Genomic DNA, 17,776 nt, shown 5'->3' with positions numbered 1-17,776 from the left:
TAATAAAAGATTAAAAAAACACCGGTCTGTAACAGGGAACACTGCATTATCAAGACAGCACCCCTATGAGGATCTGGCCAGTAATGCACTTTTCCGAACTCCAAGAGTAGGGTAAATCTGCAGTGCCGCAGGGTGACATTGAGTATTACAAGCGTTGGATCCAAAACACGTATATATACATGGTTGGCCCCGAATGTGTTAACAGTGATCACCTGTTATTCAATTACAATCGCCTATTGTTTGCCTACCAAGATGTCATCCATGACTATGTAACAGAATACTAGTATGTATATAGATCATGGCATTAAAAAGCCTGCAGTGATGTGTTGGCTCCCACCCAGATGTCCCTTTGTTTCTTAAAAACAAATCTTGCAACGATCAAACCCACTCACCGGATACGAGAATGATGAGGAGTTTCCCGCTCTTTCCGAGCAGACTCCTGTAGAAGCTGACGGCGGCTGCGGGATCCTTGACGTAGTACAGCATCTGTTGACCATCAGCAGCACAGATAACCAGTTCAGAGCCGGATTCAGGGGAAGACCTCATTACAGTGTTACGGACGGCAGACGTTCTACATTGAACCGGATTCGGGGGAAGACCTCATTACAGTGTTACGGACGGCAGATGTTCTACATTGAACCGGATTCAGGGGAAGACCTCATTACAGTGCTACGGACGGCAGACGTTCTACATTGAACCGGATTCAGGGGAAGACCTCATTACAGTGCTACGGACGGCAGACGTTCTACATTGAACCGGATTCAGGGGAAGACCTCATTACAGTGTTACGGACGGCAGACGTTCTACATTGAACCGGATTCGGGGGAAGACCTCATTACAGTGCTACGGACGGCAGACGTTCTACATTGGACCGGATTCGGGGGAAGACCTCATTACAGTGCTACGGACGGCAGACGTTCTACATTGGACCGGATTCGGGGGAAGACCTCATTACAGTGTTACGGACGGCAGATGTTCTACATTGAACCGGATTCGGGGAAGACTAATCAAATCAAATTTATTTATAGGGCCCGACAACACATGTTAATGTCCCCATGGGCCGTACACGTCTTCTTTATACAAGTCAAGAAGAAAACATAACAATAAGTCAAGAACAGAACAAGAACACCATAAGGTCCAAGACCTCATTACAGTGCTACGGACGGCAGATGTTCTACATTGAACCGGATTCGGGGAAGACCTCATTACAGTGCTACGGACGGCAGATGTTCTACATTGAACCGGATTCGGGGAAGACCTCATTACAGTGCTACGGACGGCAGACGTTCTACATTGGACTGGATTGCTATGTAGTGCCGCCAAATGCACATGACCTAAATGCACGCACAAATAATATATCAGTGAGAGAGCTACTTAATCCAGTACGATAGATACGACACTCAGCGCTGTGTCCTTTATGAGAAGGTTGGTTGGTCCTCGCTGACGGAGAGGCACGACAGACACTGGTATTTGGTCATTTTTAAGGCCCTTATTGCATTTTGTCCTTTAGCATTTATTGGTAAGCTACCTCCTTATACTACATCATTATTGGAATGGAATTGTGGAACCTATGGAACCCGTTCTAGTGACTGGCTGGTCCTTAACACATTGGACGCCAGAGGTCGCTGTGGGCATATGGCCGTTTGTGCCAGCGCTGTAATAAAATGGGGGTAGATTCCGGTGTTTGTTCAGATTCAGATTACTTTATTCGCCATTTTATACAGGTACAAAATGGAACGTGATTTGACATTACAGTGCATACTTTTTTGACAATTAAGAACAGTACAACAGTAAATAAATAATTTTAAGTAAAGTGCAAGACAGGACAGACAACGCCTCTACTTCCTTAGGCGCTTAAGGAAGTTCAACGTGAGTCAGAAGATCCTCAAGAACTTCTACTCATGCACAATAGAGAGCATCCTGACTGGCAATTAGGGATGCACGATATTGATTTTTTGACACCGATACCGATAACTTTATGCTCCTCAAGCCGATAACCGATAACCGATATTTATTGTATTATAATTTTTTTTTAAATGTATATATATACTGCTATCGGTACTCGAGAAATTATGGAGTTTTTTTTTGTTGAGGTATTTAAACGTCGCAAACTAATCTTGTTGGCCGTTTTCTATCTCTCCTCCCTCGGTCTCTCTCTGCCTGCGCGAGCCGGCTGTGCTCTTACACACACTCACACACACACACACACTCACTCACTCACACACACACACACACACACACACAGGTACTGCTGAGTACAGACAGCTCTGCTCTCGACAGCACCCGTGTGTGCGTGCGTGTGCGTGTGTGTGTGTGTGTGTGTGTGTGTAAGAGCACAGCCGGCTCGCGCAGGCAAAAAAAGACAGAGGGAGGAGAGATAGAAAACGGCCAACAAGATTAGTTTGCGACGTTTAAATTCCTCAAAAAAAGTCTGGGTCTATTTTACTAAAGTCGATGCTGACAACGCTCGTTGCCACAAGTGCAACAAGACATTTGCCAGTAATGTATAAGCGCTGGTACTTGTCAATGTGGCTGGCGGGGAGCAGCTAACGTTATAGCTCCGAGTAGAATAATGGCCGACAATCCGGAGGTAAATAAACGAACGACAGCTTCTGATTGGTGGTAAGAAGAAGAGGTGGGTGCAAGCGGAGGGACGTAATTGGCAGATCGACTGTCTGTCTCCGAATGTAACGTGACTACGTCACAGCCAAGAAAGGGAGCGCTGGATTTGTGTAAAACTCCCTGTTCCTAAACCACACGCTGTCAGTCATACCACAGTACTGGCAAAACGAGAGGAGGCTATAATAAAAACAAGCGCCCTTCATCCAAATCCACCCACAACGGATTTCTTTTAACCAAAAAATTTATTATATATTATCGGAGCTATTAATAACGTTATCGGGTTTATCGGGATGACGTCATAATTGCTGATATCGGCCCGATAATTATCGGCCCGATAATTATCGTGCATCCCTACTGGCAATATCACCTCCTGGTTTGGGAATAGCACTGCACAAGACCGCAGCAGACTACAGAGAGTGGCCCGTTCAGCCGAACGCACAATTGAAGGTGGGCTTCCCACTCTCCAAGACATTTACAACAAGCGGTGCATGGGCAAGGCTAAGAGAATAATCAAAGACTCCAGCCACTCAAAAAACTGCCTCTTTGAACTGCTGCGGTCAGGCAAGCGATACCGGAGTCTCATGGCAAGCACAGAGAGACTCAGACGGAGCTTCTATCCCCAGGCCATCAGGATGCTCAATGAATGAACAATGAACAATAAGCAAACCATCAACACACCCACAGCGCACATACACTCACTTAAATAAACAACACACTGTAGCACCCACTTTACCACTTTAGATACACTTTACACTTTATATTTATATTATTGGTAAGGAAATTGCACATCATTCTCATTCCTTATTGCACCTCACCACTACAAGGTGGCACCACAAGCTAAGCTATACCTCACCATTTGTGTACCAGCTGTACATACTGTATATATAGATACACTGAACAATTTTGTTGTTTACACTTGTTTACGTACTTGACTTCTTGACTTTCTATTTTATACTTATTATACTTATTTCATACTATCTTGTTATTATCTAGCACACTCTCAGGAGCAACACAGAAAGAAACATTTCATGCAAAGTATTCTGTATGCTGTATGACAACTAATAAAGAAACTTGAACATTCACTGTTATTGATATGGTAAAATAATCTTTTTATTTTATTATATTAGAATCTATTTTATTCTATTCAGGAAAAGTGGCATTGGATGAATCATGCAACTGCAAGACACCTGTGACACCTGCCTGAATACGATTGATTACTGACAATAAATTACTGTACCTAAGCTACTGTATGCATATTAATGACTATCTCATTTGCATAAACGGCATGTTGATAAAAAATGCAAGAGAAAAGAGTTTGATGAATAAATCCATGACCTGGGATCATCCTGCTTTTCTTTCTTATTTGGTTGATGAGTTATGCATCAATAACGACCACAGTTTCTGCTATAAATATGAGTTTCAAGCAACATTTTCACAACTGATATAAAATTAGGATATGATTTTAAATTCCTCATGTATGCAAACATATAAAAACACATTTCATTCATGTTTCTACCTTGTTTAGTCAAAAAGATATGCACTTAAATAGATTTCAGCCTGGCGCTGGCGGCCATGTTGGATTTCTCAATTGTGAGGCCTTATTTGAAATGTTTGAGCTTGGTATACAGCAGATTTGGATTCAGCACCCCTTAATACCCCTAGAAATGTTGTGTACCAAAAATAAACACGAAATGCCTTCAGGGTTATGATTTTCTGAAAATTTACCCTGTCTAAGAACAGTGAGACAACAATAAGACTAAGACTGTGAAAGTGCAGCTTGTAGAGCTAAAACTATATTAAATATTATAGCTATGGATGAGTTTCTTCCGGTCAACATGCAAAAAACTGATAATTTTTTCATCCATACATTTCCGTTTTATACCATGGTGAATATGAGTATAGTTTCAGAGTGATTCTGTGTAATCCCAGGAAACTCCGCCAAAACAGCGTTTTACTGCATTTCATTATAAATCGTGTCATTTCTCGCCTGGATCAATAATCAATCTGATTATTATGTTTCATCATGCATGCAAGAAAGGGTGGGGGGGGGGGGGGGTGAGGTCACCCCTCCGTGCTTTGATCGCAACCAACAGGACACCGGTACACACACACACAGGCACACGCTGCGATCACGGGAAAAAAATTATCAGATCAACGCAAGATTACCATGTCTATGATGTACTGCAAAAAGAATAATCCAATTATCTGATCGCCATTCCAAGTACTGATCGCGATCATGTGTCCAACGTTATCCAGCCGTGAAGATGAACGGGGGGGGGGGCTCGTAGGTGCATCTGTTAGAACCGCTTGCCCTGCCCAAGTGTTTAGACCCCGCCTCCATGCTGCAGCTCGGCCCAGACACCAAGCCATATAGTTTAAAATGGAGTGCAATAGCGGCCGCAAGGCGTTAGGCGGCGGTATCGAACCGTTGCGGTCTCAGACAGAGTGCCACACATGTCCACAGCACAGCAGGATGAATTATGAATGGAAATAGCGAATAAAAGAAATAACGATCATAATAACGAGTGTACTCGTCATTGGCAATTAATGTGTTAAGGTCCCTGAGTTTGCTCTGAACAGGGTAAATCTGCATTTTGCTATGATGCCCCTCCAGCTCACAGAATGCACTCCAAAAAGCTTGGAGTCCTTAAAGCTTGAGATTCTCCCCTCTGTTACCTTGATCTCCAACCTTTGTCAAGTTGTACATGTTTTAATTGATTGTTATCCATACTTGTCTTATTGTTATGATTTTATATGCAGAGTGATTTTATATGCCTTTTTGTACATGAGGGGAAACCTCAGTTTAAATAAAGGTTTGAAATTTAATTTAATTAAATATGAAGTCCCAGAAGATAGATAGGACATTTCTATGCCACCAAACCTGGATCATGTGAATGAAGTCAGCCTTTTTGTTCATCTTCTTGGCCTTCCAGTGTTCCTCAAACTGTGTGGCAGTCAGCTGGTTCCAGGTAAAGTTGATGTAATCTAAATCTGGTCTCTTGGAAACTAAAGCTGTTATCAGTGGACACAGACGAGACAGGGGATGTATTGATAATTACACAAACAATAATCTGCGCTAGAGCTGGGCAATATACCAAAAATGATCGGTTAATCATCCGTGCAATCGTATCGTGGTATTTATTTTTTTCACGTCATAAATTGGGATGCACGGTTTTGTCGTCTAAATTAATGATAAAAAGTATAGTATCGAGGTTGATTTCTCACATAATTGTGACATATTGTATGTGCGAATGACATGTTTCATTTTGATCTTAAATACTGTATCACACATTCCATTACCATGCATCCAATAATGACGGGACATCAATTGAATGATGTAACATGTGATCTTACATCAGAAATCTGTGAAACAGATTATCGTTATTGGAAAACATTGGGATATTTATTTTGTACATATCGCCCAGCCCTAATAATGTAGCATCCACATGAGGATATGTAGAACTGAACCCTGATGTTATTACAGTAAATGGTCAATGAACTGCATTTATATAATAATAATAATAATATATATTATATAACAGCTTTTATCCAAAGCACTACAACTTATGCCTCTCATTCACCCATTCACTCACCCATAGTCTAACCCTAACCTTCTGATTACCAGATGACCAGACTCTACCTCCTGAGCCACTGTCTAACTCTAACCTTCTGATTACCAGACGGCCGCTCTGCCTCCTGTGACACTCTCTAACCCTAACCTTCAGATTACCAGACGGCCGCTCTGCCTCCTGTGACACTCTCTAACCCTAACCTTCAGATTACCAGATGACCGCTCTACCTCCTGAACCACTGTCGAACACCAACCCTAACCTTCAGATTACCAGACGACCTCCTCTACCTCCTGAGACACTGTCTAACTCTAACCTTCTGATTACCAGACGGCCGCTCTGCCTCCTGTGACACTCTCTAACCCTAACCTTCAGATTACCAGACGACCGCTCTACCTCCTGAACCACTGTCGAACACCAACCCTAACCTTCAGATTACCAGACGACCTCTCTACCTCCTGAGGCACTGTCTAACCTTCTGATTACCACATAACCAGACTCTACCTCCTGAGACACTGTCTAACCCTAACCTTCAGATTACCAGACGACTGCTCTACCTCCTGAGACACTGTCTAACCCTAACCTTCTGATTACCAGACGACCGCTCTACCTCCTGAACCACTGTCGAACACCAACCCTAACCTTCAGATTACCAGACGACTGCTCTACCTCCTGAGACACTGTCTAACCCTAACCTTCTGATTACCAGACTCTACCTCCTGACCCACTGTCTAACCCTAACCTTCTAATTACCAGACGACCGCTCTACCCAGTGGCGTTGCGCAATATGTCGGGGCCCCCCCGCAGGTCAGACCATGAGGCCCCGCCCACTCCCCTAAATCAATAATAAAGTGAGAACATTTTGCGGGCGCTACGCGCAAGGTCCATCACATAACAGCCGACCCTAATGTCCAGCTCACCCTCCGCCTATGCAGGCTCTGACACTACTTGCAGTCAGGGTTTCCGTTGTCCGGTAATTACCGGTTTTTGACCGGCAAAATCTGTTGAAGTCCGTTGAAGTCCTGAGACACTGTCTAACCCTAACCTTCTGATTACCAGACGACCTCTCTACCTCCTGAGACACTGTCTAACCCTAACCTTCTGATTACCAGACGACCTATCTACCTCCTGAGACACTGTCTAACCCTAACCTTCTGATTACCAGACAACCTGCTCTACCTCCTGAGACACTATCTAACCCTAACCTTCTGATTACCAGACGACCTGCTCTACCTCCTGACCCACTGTCTAACCCTAACCTTCTGATTACCAGACGACTGCTTTACCTCCTGAGACACTGTCTAACCCTAACCTTCTGATTACCAGACGACCTCTCTACCTCCTGAGACACTGTCTAACCCTAACCTTCTGATTACCAGACGACCTCTCTACCTCCTGAGACACTGTCTAACACTAACCTTCAGATTACCAGACGACTTTACCTCCTGAGACACTGTCTAACCCTAACCTTCAGATTACCAGACGACCGCTCTACCTCCTGAGACACTGTCTAACCTTCTGATTACCAGACTCTACCTCCTGAGACACTGTCTAACACTAACCTTCAGATTACCAGACGACCTCCTCTACCTCCTGAGACACTGTCTAACCCTAACCTTCTGATTACCAGACGACCTCGTCTACCTCCTGAGACACTGTCTAACCCTAACCTTCTGATTACCAGACGACCTGCTCTACCTCCTGAGACACTGTCTAACCCTAACCTTCTGATTACCAGACAACCTGCTCTACCTCCTGAGACACTGTCTAACCCTAACCTTCTGATTACCAGACGACCTCTCTACCTCCTGAGACACTGTCTAACCCTAACCTTCTGATTACCAGACGACCTCTCTACCTCCTGAGACACTGTCTAACCCTAACCTTCTGATTACCAGACGAGCCCCCAGACGACCAGCCTCTACAGTGTGATTAAGAGGTTAAAAGCAGCTGGGCGGCTAGGTGGTGTAGTGGGCAAGGCACTCGCCACCAGTGTGGAGACGCTAGGATTCGCGTGTTCGAATCCAGCTCTCCACATTGTTTTCAGTTTAGCTGGTCGTCCGCAGTAATACACATTGGCCGTATTACGGGGAGGGAAAACTGAAGGGTGGGGATCGAACGTTGTGAACAAGCGACTCCTACAAGTCGGTTGGTGCGCCTGCGCAGTAGAATCAGGAAGTGTCGGGGGCAGCGTGAGCCTCCCACGCGTTACTCCTCGACACTGAGAGATCGAGCTGCGCAAGTGAAAAGATGCGACTGCTGTTACCTCAAGTACCGGAGGGGACTTGTGCTATGTATGACTTAGTCCACATTGCAGCCGGCTTGTGGGAGGCAAGAAACAGCGTTCGTGACAGGGGAGGGTTGAATTGGATGATACGAAATTGGGATGGGAGAAAATATAGAAAAATGGGAGAAAAAGTGGATAAAAAAAAAAATAGGTTAAAAGCAGCTATGCCTGCAGTAGGGCTGAGCCCAAACGTTCGAACGTTCGGACCTTCGTTCGTTACGTTGGCATTCGAATTATAAATCAACATTCGAATTAAAAAAGTTTTATATATATTTTTTTATGTGTCTATTCATTCTGTTTAAACCAATGGGGTTTTTCTTCACAGTTGCAGCTAAAGATTAGGCTACACTAATATTATAGTATTAAAAAAATACTATACTAATTTCTTTGAATATATATATTTTTTTAATTAAAAACAAAGGTTCGAAAAACCCTGACGAAGTTTGAATCCCAAAAACAGGCTTCGGGGACAGCCTTAGCCTGCAGTACCTCTGTAGTCCTGTAGCTGCTGACCGCTCGGCTCCACCACCTGGTTATCCAGAGTCACCCCTGGGTGCTTCAGCCGCAGCTGGGCGATCATCTCCAGGTCAATCTCACCTGAAAGGAAGAACAGGAAACACTCGGTCCCTCCTGGAATGTTGCTGCATTCACGCTGCGATGTGAAAGAGAACTACAGGCAGATATACGACAGGGGCTCGCAGTTCTACACAATATCCTCCCAGATGAACCCTCATTGAATCGCTTTATAAAAGTCAGGGACAAAATGTTTGCTCAAATCACTAGAATGGCTACATTTCTACAGTACTCTCACAAATAAACCCTCAAGCGCTCTTCTCCTCCTCTCCTCTCTCAGACAGGAACCAGGTAAGGCTGAGACCACTTATCGATTTATCGATCATTATCGATAACTGCGTGAAATCGATAAGTCTAACCCACTTATCGATAAAGTGAATGGATTGCACGGTGATAATTGCACCCGTACTTACAATTCATTATGAATTGAAAATGGGGGACCCTGGTGTAAACAAGACGAAAGTAAACAAATTGTAAGTAATGGTGCAATTAGCACCGCGCAATCCATTCTTTGTGGATCCCGCCCTTGGTCTTGTGGCATGTTTTAGTTAAAACATCCCCATTTCAGGCGGTTAGGTGGCCGAGCGGAGATTGCGTTCGTCACCAACACCGGAGCTGTGAGCTGGATTCGCCTGTTCGAATCCAGCTCACAGCTCCGGGGTTGTCACCAGCTTGGCTGGCCGTCCACACTAATACAATTGGCTGTATTAGAGGGTGGGAGAAGCTGGCGGGGTGGGTCCGGGTCGTTGTAAACAGCGACTCCTACAGTTCGGTCGGGGCGCCTGGTAAGCGCGGATAGGACTTGAGGGGGATAGTGTGATCCTCCCACACGCTACGCCCTCTCAATGAGAATCCGCGCTGCCAGGTGAAAAGAAGCGGTGATTGGCTGGACGTGTGTCGGAGGAAGCACGTGGTAGCCTCCACTCTCCCAGATGATCTGACTGTGGGGGGTAAGTGCGCAGCGACCAGGAAGGGACTGGGAATTGGCATACGACTAACATTGGGATGGGAGAAAATCGGAGGAAAAATGGAGGGGGAAAAAGACAAAAAAAAAAAAAACATCCCCATTTCATGTCAATTCAGTTGAATTGCAACGCTGCACTGTGCATTCAATAAGCAGTACACTCCTCCATCACAGAGCACCTACGGGAGGCTGCAATTCGAAACTGGCCCCCGTAAAAATGTCCAAACCCCCCCCCCCCCTCCCTATGCTTGCACCTTGCACCACCCTCTCGCCACCCATCCCCTCCCCCCCACCCCCTCCCAATGTACAGTCTCCTCCCCCTCGTATGTATATATTTTCTGTTAGGGTCTCTGTAAATGTCAGAACACCCTCCCACCCTCTCATAATGTACATTTCCCTCCCCCTCGTATGTATAATATATTTACTGTTAGGATCTGTTTAACAGTACTGTATATTTGCATATCTTGTATGTCACAAATGTAACAGTACTGTATATCTGTATGTCATGTATGTCTTAAATGGCATGATTAGATTAGTTTAGATGATTAGATTAGATTCTTATCTGTATATCTATATGTTGTGTATGTCATAAATGTCATTATGAATTGAAAATGGGGGACCCTGATGTAAACAAGACGAAAGTCTTTCTCTGGTCTGCAACCCCTTAACAATTGTGTGTATTGAGCTGTACTGTACTGTACCCATTCTGCAATCTTAACACTTTAATTGCCAATGACGAGTTTCGGCGTCTTTCCTAGCCATGCTCAAGTTGCCGAGGACGCCGTAACTAGTCTTTGATATCAATATTTCAAAAATCTGTGATCGGAATCATATTTTCCATCCGCAGCCTTCACACACAGTTCTGAGCTCCTCTCAATCCTCTAGCGGTTCAAGAGCGCCATCTGGTGGCCGATCGGCAGAAGCGCCAAACAGGAAGTCATGTGGATGAAGTGCTGATCACCCATATTACTTCCGGGCACTCGCTATAGGTCCCGGGACTCGAGCGCGACACAATACATAGCGATCCGTTGCCAATAACTCGATAAACAACATGATTTGGACGTATATACTATTATACAACCTGGAAATGGACCGGGTATTTTGACATCCCATAATGGAAAACTGTCTACCCCACGCTGATCGCCCAACGGCCCGAGGATACTGGGGTGAGTTTTAGCGTGTAATATTTCCGTGTTCGATACTAACTGATCTGATGAACATATGACCCACATTAGATGAATGGTATAACGCTGCCCACGGAATTATAAACGCCCCCTCACCCATCCGGTCAACATCCAGAAGTACGTCCAGCTGGAATTTTTTATATCGCGCTTGCTATCAAACTGTATTTCATCATCAATATAATGCATTTGGGGCTATAAATCACGTTCTGGAGAAAGCTGCAGAAAGAGATGAAAACATACTTATACTTTAGACCATATTTTAGTATGAATATGTGAATGAAAAAGTTTAACGTTGCTACACCATGAACAATACTATAGGACCTTGAATGGGCCCTAATAATGGCAATCTAGCAATATAATTTAAAAAGTTATAGCCCTGCAAAGAAGGGGAACTTCTCCGTGTTAAATAGAGCTGGCAATATCATGAATTTAGCCTTAGGCAATCAAAGTGTTAATAAAATGTTCAATCAATAAATCAAACCAGAGACCACCGACTATAAAATAAGAAGGATCAGTGTGATAGTTTTGAATGGGGAAATCTGTAACACTAAAGATGGCGGCAACGACAAAGAATTGCTGCAAAATAAACATACATTTGTTGTTTAAATAATAATAAAAAAACATAATATTTTTTTTAATAATAATAATGAAAACATTTTATATTTATCGATAATTCTGTCCCGATTTATCGATTCTTCCAAATGGCATATGGTGTCTCAGCCTTAGAACCAGGCCAGTGTCTCAGCCTTAGAACCAGGCCAGTGTCTCAGCCTTAGAACCAGGCCAGTGTCTCAGCCTTAGAACCAGGCCTGTGTCTCAGCCTTAGAACCAGGCCAGTGGTCTCAGCCTTAGAACCAGGCCAGTGTCTCAGCCTTAGAACCAGGCCAGTGTCTCAGCCTTAGAACCAGGCCAGTGTCTCAGCCTTAGAACCAGGCCAGTGGTCTCAGCCTTAGAACCAGGCCAGTGGTCGCAGCCTTAGAACCAGGCCAGTGCCTCAGCCTTAGAACCAGGCCAGTGCCTCAGCCTTAGAACCAGGCCAGTGTATCAGCCTTAGAACCAGGCCCGTGTCTCAGCCTTAGAACCAGGCCAGTGTCTCAGCCTTAGAACCAGGCCAGTGTCTCAGCCTTAGAACCAGGCCAGTGTCTCAGCCTTAGAACCAGGCCAGTGTCTCAGCCTTAGAACCAGGCCAGTGCCTCAGCCTTAGAACCAGGCCAGTGTCTCAGCCTTAGAACCAGGCCAGTGTCTCAGCCTTAGAACCAGGCCAGTGTCTCAGCCATAGAACCAGGCCAGTGCCTCAGCCTTAGAACCAGGCCAGTGTCTCAGCCTTAGAACCAGGCCAGTGTCTCAGCCTTAGAACCAGGCCAGTGTCTCAGCCTTAGAACCAGGCCAGTGTCTCAGCCTTAGAACCAGGCCAGTGTCTCAGCCTTAGAACCAGGCCAGTGGCTCAGCCTTAGAACCAGGCCAGTGGCTCAGCCTTAGAACCAGGCCCGTGTCTCAGCCTTAGAACCAGGCCAGTGTCTCAGCCTTAGAACCAGGCCAGTGTCTCAGCCTTAGAACCAGGCCAGTGTCTCAGCCTTAGAACCAGGCCAGTGTCTCAGCCTTAGAACCAGGCCAGTGTCTCAGCCTTAGAACCAGGCCAGTGTCTCAGCCTTAGAACCAGGCCAGTGTCTCAGCCATAGAACCAGGCCAGTGCCTCAGCCTTAGAACCAGGCCAGTGTCTCAGCCTTAGAACCAGGCCAGTGTCTCAGCCTTAGAACCAGGCCAGTGTCTCAGCCTTAGAACCAGGCCAGTGTCTCAGCCTTAGAACCAGGCCAGTGCCTCAGCCTTAGAACCAGGCCAGTGTCTCAGCCTTAGAACCAGGCCAGTGTCTCAGCCTTAGAACCAGGCCAGTGGCTCAGCCTTAGAACCAGGCCAGTGGCTCAGCCTTAGAACCAGGCCCGTGTCTCAGCCTTAGAACCAGGCCAGTGTCTCAGCCTTAGAACCAGGCCAGTGTCTCAGCCTTAGAACCAGGCCAGTGTCTCAGCCTTAGAACCAGGCCAGTGTCTCAGCCTTAGAACCAGGCCAGTGTCTCAGCCTTAGAACCAGGCCAGTGTCTCAGCCTTAGAACCAGGCCAGTGTCTCAGCCTTAGAACCAGGCCAGTGTCTCAGCCTTAAAACCAGGCCTGTGTCTCAGCCTTAGAACCAGGCCAGTGTCTCAGCCTTAGAACCAGGCCAGTGTCTCAGCCTTAGAACCAGGCCAGTGTCTCAGCCTTAGAACCAGACCAGTGTCTCAGCCTTAGAACCAGGCCAGTGGGTGGCCTCAGCCTTAGAACCAGGCCAGTGTCTCAGCCTTAGAACCAGGCCTGTGTCTCAGCCTTAGAACCAGGCCAGTGTATCAGCCTTAGAACCAGGCCAGTGTCTCAGCCTTAGAACCAGGCCAGTGTCTCAGCCTTAGAACCAGGCCAGTGTCTCAGCCTTAGAACCAGGCCTGTGTCTCAGCCTTAGAACCAGGCCAGTGTCTCAGCCTTAGAACCAGACCAGTGTCTCAGCCTTAGAACCAGGCCTGTGTCTCAGCCTTAGAACCAGGCCAGTGGGTGGTCTCAGCCTTAGAACCAGGCCAGTGTCTCAGCCTTAGAACCAGGCCCGTGTCTCAGCCTTAGAACCAGGCCAGTGTCTCAGCCTTAGAACCAGGCCAGTGTATCAGCCTTAGAACCAGGCCAGTGTCTCAGCCTTAGAACCAGGCCAGTGGCTCAGCCTTAGAACCAGGCCAGTGTCTCAGCCTTAGAACCAGGCCAGTGTATCAGCCTTAGAACCAGGCCAGTGTCTCAGCCTTAGAACCAGGCCAGTGTCTCAGCCTTAGAACCAGGCCAGTGGGTGGTCTCAGCCTTAGAACCAGGCCAGTGTCTCAGCCTTAGAACCAGGCCCGTGTCTCAGCCTTAGAACCAGGCCAGTGTCTCAGCCTTAGAACCAGGCCAGTGTCTCAGCCTTAGAACCAGGCCAGTGTCTCAGCATTAGAACCAGGCCAGTGTCTCAGCCTTAGAACCAGGCCCATGGTCTCAGCCTTAGAACCAGGCCAGTGTCTCAGCCTTAGAACCAGGCCTGTGTATCAGCCTTAGAACCAGGCCAGTGTCTCAGCCATAGAACCAGGCCAGTGTCTCAGCCTTAGAACCAGGCATGTGTCTCAGCCTTAGAACCAGGCCCGTGTCTCAGCCTTAGAACCAGGCCAGTGTCTCAGCCTTAGAACCAGGCCAGTGTCTCAGCTTTAGAACCAGGCCAGTGTCTCAGCCTTAGAACCAGGCCAGTGTCTCAGCCTTAGAACCAGGCCTGTGTCTCAGCCTTAGAACCAGGCCCGTGTTTCAGCCTTAGAACCAGGCCAGTGGGTGGTCTCAGCCTTAGAACCAGGCCCGTGTCTCAGCCTTAGAACCAGGCCAGTGTCTCAGCCTTAGAACCAGGCCAGTGTCTCAGCCTTAGAACCAGGCCAGTGTCTCAGCCTTAGAACCAGGCCCATGTCTCAGCCTTAGAACCAGGCCCGTGTCTCAGCCTTAGAACCAGGCCCGTGTCTCAGCCTTAGAACCAGGCCAGTGTCTCAGCCTTAGAACCAGGCCAGTGTCTCAGCCTTAGAACCAGGCCAGTGTCTCAGCCTTAGAACCAGGCCAGTGTCTCAGCCTTAGAACCAGGCCAGTGTCTCAGCCTTAGAACCAGGCCAGTGTCTCAGCCTTAGAACCAGGCCTGTGTCTCAGCCTTAGAACCAGGCCAGTGTCTCAGCCTTAGAACCAGGCCAGTGTCTCAGCCTTAGAACCAGGCCAGTGTCTCAGCCTTAGAACCAGGCCAGTGTCTCAGCCTTAGAACCAGGCCAGTGTCTCAGCCTTAGAACCAGGCCAGTGTCTCAGCCTTAGAACCAGGCCAGTGTCTCAGCCTTAGAACCAGGCCAGTGTCTCAGCCTTAGAACCAGGCCAGTGTCTCAGCTTTAGAACCAGGCCAGTGTCTCAGCCTTAGAACCAGGCCAAAGTCTCAGCCTTAGAACCAGGCCAGTGTCTCAGCCTTAGAACCAGGCCAGTGTCTCAGCCTTAGAACCAGGCCAGTGTCTCAGCCTTAGAACCAGACCAGTGTCGCAGCCTTAGAACCAGGCCAGTGGGTGGCCTCAGCCTTAGAACCAGGCCAGTGTCTCAGCCTTAGAACCAGGCCTGTGTCTCAGCCTTAGAACCAGGCCAGTGTATCAGCCTTAGAACCAGGCCAGTGTCTCAGCCTTAGAACCAGGCCAGTGTCTCAGCCTTAGAACCAGGCCTGTGTCTCAGCCTTAGAACCAGGCCAGTGTCTCAGCCTTAGAACCAGACCAGTGTCTCAGCCTTAGAACCAGGCCTGTGTCTCAGCCTTAGAACCAGGCCAGTGGGTGGTCTCAGCCTTAGAACCAGGCCAGTGTCTCAGCCTTAGAACCAGGCCCGTGTCTCAGCCTTAGAACCAGGCCAGTGTCTCAGCCTTAGAACCAGGCCAGTGTATCAGCCTTAGAACCAGGCCAGTGTCTCAGCCTTAGAACCAGGCCAGTGTCTCAGCCTTAGAACCAGGCCAGTGTCTCAGCCTTAGAACCAGGCCAGTGGCTCAGCCTTAGAACCAGGCCAGTGTCTCAGCCTTAGAACCAGGCCAGTGTCTCAGCCTTAGAACCAGGCCAGTGTCTCAGCCTTAGAACCAGGCCAGTGTCTCAGCCTTAGAACCAGGCCCGTGTCTCAGCCTTAGAACCAGGCCAGTGGGTGGTCTCAGCCTTAGAACCAGGCCAGTGTCTCAGCCTTAGAACCAGGCCCGTGTCTCAGCCTTAGAACCAGGCCAGTGTCTCAGCCTTAGAACCAGGCCAGTGTCTCAGCCTTAGAACCAGGCCAGTGTCTCAGCCTTAGAACCAGGCCAGTGTCTCAGCCTTAGAACCAGGCCCATGGTCTCAGCCTTAGAACCAGGCCAGTGTCTCAGCCTTAGAACCAGGCCTGTGTATCAGCCTTAGAACCAGGCCAGTGTCTCAGCCATAGAACCAGGCCAGTGTCTCAGCCTTAGAACCAGGCATGTGTCTCAGCATTAGAACCAGGCCCGTGTCTCAGCCTTAGAACCAGGCCAGTGTCTCAGCCTTAGAACCAGGCCAGTGTCTCAGCTTTAGAACCAGGCCAGTGTCTCAGCCTTAGAACCAGGCCAGTGTCTCAGCCTTAGAACCAGGCCTGTGTCTCAGCCTTAGAACCAGGCCCGTGTTTCAGCCTTAGAACCAGGCCAGTGGGTGGTCTCAGCCTTAGAACCAGGCCAGTGTCTCAGCCTTAGAACCAGGCCTGTGTCTCAGCCTTAGAACCAGGCCAGTGTCTCAGCCTTAGAACCAGGCCAGTGTCTCAGCCTTAGAACCAGGCCCGTGTCTCAGCCTTAGAACCAGGCCCGTGTCTCAGCCTTAGAACCAGGCCCGTGTCTCAGCCTTAGAACCAGGCCAGTGTCTCAGCCTTAGAACCAGGCCAGTGTCTCAGCCTTAGAACCAGGCCAGTGTCTCAGCCTTAGAACCAGGCCAGTGTCTCAGCCTTAGAACCAGGCCAGTGTCTCAGCCTTAGAACCAGGCCAGTGTCTCAGCCTTAGAACCAGGCCTGTGTCTCAGCCTTAGAAACAGGCCAGTGTCTCAGCCTTAGAACCAGGCCCGTGTCTCAGCCTTAGAACCAGGCCAGTGTCTCAGCCTTAGAACCAGGCCAGTGTCTCAGCCTTAGAACCAGGCCAGTGTCTCAGCCTTAGAACCAGGCCAGTGTCTCAGCCTTAGAACCAGGCCAGTGTCTCAGCCTTAGAACCAGGCCAGTGTCTCAGCCTTAGAACCAGGCCAGTGTCTCAGCCTTAGAACCAGGCCAAAGTCTCAGCCTTAGAACCAGGCCAGTGTCTCAGCCTTAGAACCAGGCCAGTGTCTCAGCCTTAGAACCAGGCCAGTGTCTCAGCCTTAGAACCAGGCCCGTGTCTCAGCCTTAGAACCAGGCCAGTGTCTCAGCATTAGAACCAGGCCAGTGTCTCAGCCATAGAACCAGGCCAGTGTCTCAGCCTTAGAACCAGGCCAGTGTCTCAGCCATAGAACCAGGCCAGTGCCTCAGCCTTAGAACCAGGCCAGTGTCTCAGCCTTAGAACCAGGCCAGTGTCTCAGCCTTAGAACCAGGCCCGTTTATCAGCCTTAGAACCAGGCCAGTGTCTCAGCCTTAGAACCAGGCCCATGGTCTCAGCCTTAGAACCAGGCCAGTGTCTCAGCCTTAGAACCAGGCCTGTGTATCAGCCTTAGAACCAGGCCAGTGTCTCAGCCATAGAACCAGGCCAGTGTCTCAGCCTTAGAACCAGGCCTGTGTCTCAGCCTTAGAACCAGGCCCGTGTCTCAGCCTTAGAACCAGGCCAGTGTCTCAGCCTTAGAACCAGGCCAGTGTCTCAGCTTTAGAACCAGGCCAGTGTCTCAGCCTTAGAACCAGGCCAGTGTATCAGCCTTAGAACCAGGCCAGTGTCTCAGCCTTAGAACCAGGCCCGTGTCTCAGCCTTAGAACCAGGCCCGTGTCTCAGCCTTAGAACCAGGCCAGTGTCTCAGCCTTAGAACCAGGCCAGTGTCTCAGCCTTAGAACCA

General features: G+C 48.1%; 1 protein-coding gene across 1 annotated transcript in view; it reads right to left on the bottom strand.

Moving 5' to 3' along the window:
• Positions 1 to 17,776, bottom strand: part of LOC311228593 (histamine N-methyltransferase-like) — a 41,605-nt gene that overhangs the window by 9,124 nt on the left and 14,705 nt on the right. Inside the window, exons 4-6 of the mRNA XM_084314509.1 lie at positions 8,968 to 9,075; positions 5,504 to 5,634; positions 393 to 486 (exon numbers count right to left, since the gene is read on the bottom strand). Of these exons, the coding sequence (XP_084170635.1) occupies positions 393 to 486; positions 5,504 to 5,634; positions 8,968 to 9,075 (333 nt within the window). The remainder of the gene's footprint in view (positions 1 to 392; positions 487 to 5,503; positions 5,635 to 8,967; positions 9,076 to 17,776) is intronic.

Source organism: Notolepis coatsorum, assembly GCF_963971535.1.
Source record: "Notolepis coatsorum genome assembly, chromosome: 5".
In the NCBI taxonomy this organism is placed as follows: Eukaryota; Metazoa; Chordata; class Actinopteri; order Aulopiformes; family Paralepididae; genus Notolepis; species Notolepis coatsorum.
This window is presented reverse-complemented; position numbering and strand designations above follow the sequence as displayed.